The 8,502-nt window shown below is 45.0% G+C and overlaps 1 protein-coding gene across 2 annotated transcripts; it reads right to left on the bottom strand.

Annotated features, from left to right (window-relative positions):
* Positions 1-2,525: 2,525 nt before the first annotated feature.
* On the bottom strand, positions 2,526-6,655 carry LOC101763617 (pre-mRNA splicing factor SR-like 1). 2 transcript variants are annotated; one of them, XM_022825186.1, is made up of 6 exons: positions 6,423-6,653; positions 5,587-5,659; positions 5,347-5,455; positions 4,817-4,897; positions 4,187-4,258; positions 2,526-3,653 (listed from the first exon to the last, which is right to left on the bottom strand). In XM_022825186.1, the coding sequence occupies exons 3-6, from the start codon at positions 5,410-5,412 to the stop codon at positions 2,865-2,867; spliced, it is 1,008 nt and encodes a 335-aa protein (XP_022680921.1). In that variant the 5' UTR covers positions 5,413-5,455; positions 5,587-5,659; positions 6,423-6,653; the 3' UTR covers positions 2,526-2,864. The 2 variants fall into 2 exon arrangements, with proteins under 2 accessions (XP_022680921.1, XP_004960836.1); XM_004960779.3 differs by having other exon boundaries at positions 5,347-5,659; positions 6,423-6,655.
* Positions 6,656-8,502: the final 1,847 nt, after the last annotated feature.

Genomic DNA, 8,502 nt, shown 5'->3' with positions numbered 1-8,502 from the left:
TTTCCACCCGACCCAGAGGACGCACCTCAAACCGGTGTCGTCGTTCGCGTCCGGCCTCACGGGCCGCCTCTTCGGCGGCCACCGCGCAGCCGCCCGCTCCGCATCGTGACGAGCCTCGGGAAGCCAGGATGCGCCCGGCGATGCGCCCCTCGTTGAGCATCCTGACCCTGTGGATGCGCCCGACGACGCGCCGGCCGAGGCCGATCCAGCCGCTGGGAAATCGAGGGAGGAGCTAGGTACGACCGTGGCAACAGTGACTGGTGGGCAACGGCAAAGAGCCAAAGGGAAAAAGAAAGGAGGAAGAAAGGAGGGGGAGAGGATGACAAGTGGGCCTGAATTAGGGGCAACAATGGCAATCAACACTGAAATCGATTTTTTTGGAGCTGAGAATACCCATCTAGCCAAACACCTCATTTTATTTCTAGAGTTCTGGAGTGGAGGTGACTCCAGGAGCAGCTCCACCCAAAGCTGGAGTCATGCCAAACAGGACCGAAGAGTCAGATGCCGACTCTTGGGAATGGGTCTTTCCTCCACGTAGGATGCCTGGTGATGTGGCAATATATGGGATAGCTCACCTGGCACCGTTGGAGAGGGCCTAACCACGGCCTCGCCGGATGCGCGGCGGCACCCCGCCAACCCCGGACGCCCGGGCTCGCGTGGCAATAGCTTGAGTGCCGACGCATAAACAAAGCCGATCTTCTTTACGAGTAGAAGCTTGGTGATTCCCCAATCAAACTCCGTAACAGCAACATCAATTTGCTCCACCCTCAATCGTGCTAGATGCCGTCCAAATCAAGCGCACAAATGCCAAAAATAGAGATTAGCGATGGCAAAAATTCATTTTCTCTAATCAAGTTCGAGCGACAGACAAATCGAAGGATAAACAATGGAGGAGGGCCTCGCCACCCGTGCAGCTTGCCATCTTCGTGGTCTCCGTCCAGCACTTGGGGTGTCTGCGCAGCCGTGTTCGTGGCTGCGCCGGCGCTGTGGGTTGCTGCCCTGCGTGATACCCAGGTAGGTGCGGATGCGCCGGCGGTGGACACTCCCGGGCCTCCGCACCAGCGTGCCCGACGTCGATGCTGCAACCTCCACGACGGCACCCGCGTGGCCTCCAGCAGGCCGCTGGCTAGGACCTTGCCGAGCGTGGCCACGCACTCCTCCCGTCCTGCCCCACCACACCTCGACGGCCTCCGCCTCCGCCATGGATTCTATGGCGAGCGCCCTGAGCCTCTGGAGAGGGGGAGCCCAGGCTCTGTGCAATGAGCGAGCGTACCAAGTCCGAGTCGGCGGGCTGCTTGGTTCTGGGGAACTGGGGCTGCACTCGACATCGACGCCATGGCCGTCCGCGCTGCTTGATGTGGCAAAACTGTTCGAGGGGTAAAATCGTATTTCCACCACTAACTAACAGCACAGTGACGGATATGTAACGGCAATAGCATGTAGGGGATGACAAATTAAAATTGATGGCAACCAGGGGATTGTCTAAAGTTGGATGGCATCGAAGGGATGGTTATAATTTCCGATGGCGAATTTACTCTAAAAGATTTCTTGGGGAGACACCAAAATCCAAATCGAGTAGTACCCATTCAAAACTCTGTGAATGGGAGCCAAACTAAAGAAATATTAGAAATATAATGCTCTTGTGTGGGCATTTTATTGAACATTTTCCTTTTCTTTCTGGGGCCATTTCGTAATGTGAGGAACGAAGTCCGTTAAAAAAAAACATAGGACTGAAAGGTACGCATATAATACATCACATTTGAAGGACTGCAGCGGCAGATGGGATGGTCTAATTTAAATGCTAGGATCGTTGAGAGACAAACTAATAGATTCCTGCTCCTAAGAGAAAATCCTAGGAAATGACACATAAATATTCCGTCAATCTTTTCTTTATGTTTCTTTTAAAAAGAAATAAAGCCATCTATTATTTTACAATTTAATATTTTTTCTCATACAATACAGCAAGGAAAAAAAATACCACAACTCATTCAGAGTTTCAGACTGATGCGATCGTGTTGTTGATATCTACTTTCACGGCTCCACTACATCAGTGGCTCACCTTCTTATCAACTTATACCTTACTAAAAGTGAAGCGAGACTGACTGACCGTCAAACACTTTGGCAGGAGATGACTTGTGGTCTTGCCGTAGGCCGAGTCGCGGAGACGTGATTTGTTCTCTCTACCGCCTTCTTAGTATCTGGTCCCATGCGTCTGTTCGTTTTCATCATGCTGCCCCTAAGTTCGGGGTACTTGCTCAGTCACACGTTGCTTTCAGATGATGCACCAAGATATTGTTCTTTCGCGTTTGGAAATTGGAATGGATGCTTTAATGCCTACTTGCAATGACGGTTGTTGAACTGCTGATCACTTGCGAGGGCGACTACTTGAGCGGGCCCCGAATACACTGTATATTCTTGAAACAAAACTTTGATGTAGACAGGAAAAAATAACTGGGTTTATAAGATCGTAAAAAGGAAAATGTGAGGCCATTTCGTGGTTAGGCATGTGCGGGAGAAATATAGTCTGAACAAGTATAGCTTATATTCAGCCAAACGAAGGAGCGAGGCTTACAGTGTTTCAAACTTGAAACTGCAACATTTCACCTTCATTTAGCATTAGCATCAGGCAAGAACGAAGCACTGGATACCATGCGTTTATACAGTAGTGTGTTTCCAATTCCAGTATCTCCAAATGCACGGGAGCAGTAGGAAATATCCGGTAGTCACTAGTCTCAGTAATAACAAGTCTGAGATACCAAGTAAACACTATGTGATAACAAGTTGGGGAAAAAGTGGCTTTCCAAGAGATCAACGCAGCACAATGACAGATAGAGACCACAATATTACAGGTGACGGGTCTGAATTTACCTCCACCTAGGGCCTCCCAACCTAATGACCTCCTCAGCGCATGAATCACGGCGAAGCTTTTCAGCATCGCCATCTTCCTTCTTCTCAGTAATGTCACCGTACAAGTCCTTCAGCTTTGCTAGGTTGCTTGAGACTGCAGCCTTCTCCTTATTTCCGTTCCCGAATGGACTGGATCGCTGCTCGTTCCGGCTCCAACTTCGGCTCCTGCTCCTGCTTCGACTCCTCCTGTCCCTGCTTCTACTCCGGCTTCTGCTCCTATGACGAGAGCTAGAGCGCCTGTGCCTGCTACTTTCACGATCCCTTCTGTCGTCACGTCGTTCTTCTGAATGCCTGGACCTGTAGTAGTCTCGATCCCTGCTATCACGCTCACGGCGATGATAATCTCTGATATCCCTGTCACGGTCCTGGTCCCGGCTTGAGCGATCACGATCCCTGCTCGAATGGTCACGGTCGCGGCTAGAACGGTCAAGTTCTCGGTCAGGACCCTCACGGCTGCCACTGCGACGAGATGGTGAGTACAATCTTCGAGGATCATCATGGGTGATGGTTCGTCGAACAGGGGATGAATCTCTGGTGGAAGCCCGATGTGGAGCACGCTGTCCAAAGGAAACTGACAGAGAGGCTTTCACAGAAGGAGGGCGACGTGCAGTATCTTCTGATCCCTGACGACTGGAGTCTCCAGTCGCACCAGAAAGCTTAGTGGGCAATTTCATCTTCTCAAGATTGGCTGTTACCTGACGAGTTACTGGAAGAGGAATTCTTGGGAGGAGACTATCAAAGTAGTACTGCACCATGAAAGGAAAACAACGCAACATGCAAATCAGTATAAGTTTACAGTATAAGTTGGAGAGGCTCAAAATCGAAATCATTTGTCAACTTAAATGACATATATGAAATAATTCCACATAACTGAAAATCAGTAAAAAGAATAAAAATGGATTTACCAGACCAAATTGAAAACGAACATGAAATCTAAATATGTTATGGGCCCTAACTTGACTGACTAAAAAAGTGGTCCCACTAATTGGTATAGTTTCTGGATACACAAAACAAATGTAGGAATTAAAAAAAAAGAATGTTCACAAACATTGACATGGACAAGGAATCATACACATAACTTGTACCAAGTGAGAAGTTCTTCCTAGCTTCTTTTCCAGCAAGAGTATTGTTAGACTCCATTATCATATGACAACCAATGCTAGCTTCAGAGCAAGAATCTCAAGATAGGCGTGAAAAAATGTACACACTACACAACAACTGATCAAAAGAGCAATATGTTTATTCCATTCTGAAACCATAAGGGAGTCGAGAAAGAGACCTGTCCAAGTATAAGATCACGCACATAAACACCCATGGTTGTCATGCGGCCATTAGATCCAGGGGAGAATTCCTGCACCACGAAAACATATAAAGCTTATTCAGCCCTTATTAATGCTCAACAGCTCATGTAGCACATGAAAACATATGGAGACTCCACAACTCCACATAGCATAAGTGTCAAGACAAGTATTCAACAAAGGACAACGCCATTAGTCCCAAGCAAAGACAGTGTAGGGCTAGAGATGAAATGGAACAACCACCACACAAACCAAATGAGGAAGTAACAAGTAACGAAATATAGCAATGTTGTATTAGGCTACTGGCATAAAGAACTATCAAATACAGACATATAGTGCTAGTTATAAGTGTTCCTTTGATCTTTTACATGATTTGTTTCCATCTGCCATTTATAGTATCCCACTCTTGATCAAGCTATTATCAATACAAGTCACACGGAAACCATAGTGGTTCCTTTCTTATATCATATTGACAAATCATCATTCTTGGGTATCAAGTGAAAGTTCCATAAGTGTACTATAATAGCGAAAGGAGGTGTTGTTTACCTAAAAGTTTGGGGGTACAAATAAATAAACAAGCAATTGAAAAGGAAGCAAAAAGAGCTGTGTACCTCATCATCCCTCAAATAGGGCTCATACCATGTCCACAGAGTCTTTGGATCTGCAACATAACGAAGATACAAGAAACCAATCTGCAAAATCCAACAGCACATGGTCATTCACTACAAAATCGTCTGGTTATTTAACAGGCAAAGTGAAGACAAACAAAAAACAAAATGCTCACAACTCCAAAGCACAGACTGGTACACTATGAACCCGCTTGCAAACTTTGTCATCCCCGTGTCCTAGGACCAAAAAGTTCAGGCACAAGTCCATCCAAAGAAATAAGTCGTGGGACTGTTAGTGTCTATAACCAAAATATAAGCACAGAATTATGTATACAGTAAATTGCAAAGAAAGCAAGAATTATTGCTTCAGATCATATAAAGTTACTTTTCAACTGCAAAAACACTGTTTAGTTGAGTTCTAAAATATCCCAGTAAACAGCTCGATTCATGCACTAACCTCATGCCTAATAATAGAAATGGCACCATGAAGTAAGACATTCACAAAAAAGAATACTCAGGGCACAGAAACTTACAGCTCTAATGTATGGGGAGTCAGGATGCTTCAACAAACCGTGCATCTGTTTGACAGTAAGCTTCATGGTGAAGAACTTGTAGAGAAGACAGAATGCAGTGGAGGGGCCCCTGCAATTGCCAGTCATCCAAGGCTCCACGTGTTCAACACAAGTGTAGATCTCATCGATGACTTCATGATAGGTTTTTAGCCTATACAGCTCCTTAAAGTATTCAGAAGACAGAATGTTCATGCAAAGAACCTTCTCCATCAGCAAATCAATGGGCTTCCCTGAAGTCTGTATCTCCATTTTCGAGAACAATCTTCAATCTCAGCTACAAAGAACAAGATCGTATTATCCTCCTATCCAAAGATTTAGTGATCTACAAACAGCAAAGTCCTAGAGAAAAATAATACCCAGCCTAAACCTTAAATGAGTGGAAACTTCCGATTTCACATATTATTCCTTAAGTCAAGATACTTGCAGTGTTAATATCTGTGAACAGAACAAGCATTGGCACCAACTCACAGATAAAAGAACATTATTTTCACAAAAATCTAAATGATAATCACCTCATAGACACATCCAAATGACTGAATTATACAATATCCTGAAAAATTAAACGCATGATAATGTTGGTGCTGCAAATAGTCGTGTAACCGTAACCCTGGTAAACCAGCCGATTCCAGCACCTTTGATCGTGGGTCGCCTAGAAAAATTCCGGAAACATAAACACTCATGATAATGTTGGTGCTGCAAATAGTTGCGTAACCGTAACCCTGGTAAACCAGCCGATTCCAGCACCTTTCATAGATTGTAGCAGAACAAATCCACAGGTGCCCGCATTCACGGGCGGCCTAAACGCGCGGCGTTCAGTTTTAGTTGAACCCGCAAAATTCCGGGACGGATAAAGTTAACTGCTATTATCGCAGTACGAATCCACACGGCAAACAAAATCCGCGGCAGACTGGGCAGAAGGACGGAAGCATCCGCCACGAGAAAGATCTGGGTTCGATTGCTCACGGCTCAGAACAAGCGCCTGCAGCAGGAAACTAAATCCCTAGAACAAACATCAAGGCGAGCTAGGGTTTCCTTACCAGAAAAAAGAGGAACTGATTCCAGGTCCGAATGGATCTTCGCGCCACGCCGGCCCGGCTGAGAGGAGGATGAGGAGGGCGACGGCGAGGATGACCGCGAGAGGAGGATTCCGTCGAGGTGAGCGGCGTGCTTGGCTTCGGCGGAGGCGGCGTGCGCGTTCGGCGCGGCGGCCGCGGGGAGAGATGGAGGGGAAGAGGAAGAGGATTTGATTCGTTACGGGGGCCGCGATGCAAGTCTGCCAGGGGTCTTTTAGATGCGGAGCTGCCAGCGCGTCGGACGGTTCGCAGGGGGTGTTTAGCACCTCTTTATCACACGTCATATCGCATGTTTGATTCTAATTAGGAGTGTTAAACATATACTATTACAAAACTAATTGTACAGATTGAGTCTAATTCGTAGACGAATTTATTAAGCGTAATTAGTTCATGATTTGACAATGTGGTGCTACAATAATCATTTGCTAATGATGGATTAATTAGGCTTAATAGATTCGTCTCGTGAATTAGACTCCATTTGTGCAATTAATTTTGTAATTGGCTCATGTTAAGTCCTCCTAATTAGCATCCGAACATCCAATATGACACTGCTAAAGTTTAGCAACTGGTATCAAACACCTCCTAAAGAATTCCCGCAGCATCAAAAGAAGCTTTGAACAAACGTAATAATCTCGCTGCAACATGCACGAATGTTTCGTGCAACATTTTAGCTTTTAAAAATACTTCAATGCACAATAATTCAATTATAGTGACAAGTGAAACATCAAAAGACAACCTGCAACGTCTGGAAACAAATCATGCAACATAATAAATTGAAGCGATTAAACATAGCAATAGCAATACAACATCAAAGATTACATATTGGAACATTTTGGATAAGCTACTGCAACATGAAAAACTCGTACATGCAACACAGAAAATCAAAGCAATGAAACATCTCGAAATAAGCTATGTAGCATCAAATATCATCTATTACAATATCTTGAGTAAACTACTGCAACAGAAAAAAAAACTGCGCGCAACAAAAAAATCAAGCGATGAAACATCTCAAATAAGCCATGTGACACCAAAGACCATCTATTGCAACATCATAGATGAGGCACTGAGACATGAAAAAAATTCCCATGCGGAGATCTGATTGGCCTCACGTGCAATACTCCATAGCCATCATAGACAAGCTAGGAGTCACTGCCGGGAGACCTCCGTCATGCTGGATGAGTTCTTTTGTCGCTATGGAAAAGCTCCCTCACATGAAGGAGGCAACCACCACCACCACCACCATGGAAAAGCTCTTGCCACCATGGATGAGCTCTTGAACCTTGAGCGCGAAGGAGTGCCTACCACCGTCAAATTCGTGCGAAAATGGGTGCCAGTGCCGACGACCTCGCTCGAAGAAGGGCTGCGTGAGGAGGGCGGAGGGGCCATGCCCGAGCTCAAGCGAGAACTTGCTGTGTGTGGAGAGAGAGAGCTGACGGAGGACTAGCTTGTTCGGTGAATGAGGTCATGGGGATAAATATGTGAAGGGATAAGATTAGCGTGGATGGTAAAGAGTCATGTCACGTCCGATATTTTGCTGGCATCATCGATATGTTGATTTATCTTATTTTCTTTAAAAATACGGAATTTGTGGAGTGCTTTTCACAATTTCTTTTCCGTCGGCATCTACCGCCATTCACAATTTTGCAACAAGTTGAATTTGACTATTGACTGTATGTAAATTAGGATTTGTTGTAGTTGTAAATTCTGCACGCAGGAGCTGTTCAAAGGTAGTACTCCCTTCGTTTTAAATTATAGTTCGTTTTAGGTTTTCTAGATTAACAAATGTTTGTATGCATCTAGACATACAATATATATAAATGTATAGAAAAACTAAAACGACATATAATTTGGGACGGAGGGAGTACATTGCAAAGTAAATTTTACCTCTAATACTTAATTAAGCGTCGGAAGTACATAGGTGATGATCCAATCGGAAACACTTTGTATTTTTGTCAAAACACATGTGGTCACACTCACATACAACCACGTACAAACATCTCTATAAATAGTTAAATACGCACATCCTAATCCCGTAAACACTTTT

Source organism: Setaria italica, chromosome III (genome assembly GCF_000263155.2).
Source record: "Setaria italica strain Yugu1 chromosome III, Setaria_italica_v2.0, whole genome shotgun sequence".
Lineage (NCBI taxonomy): Eukaryota > Viridiplantae > Streptophyta > Magnoliopsida > Poales > Poaceae > Setaria > Setaria italica.
Note: the sequence above shows the minus strand (reverse complement) of the source record. Positions and strands in the feature narration are given on the sequence as shown.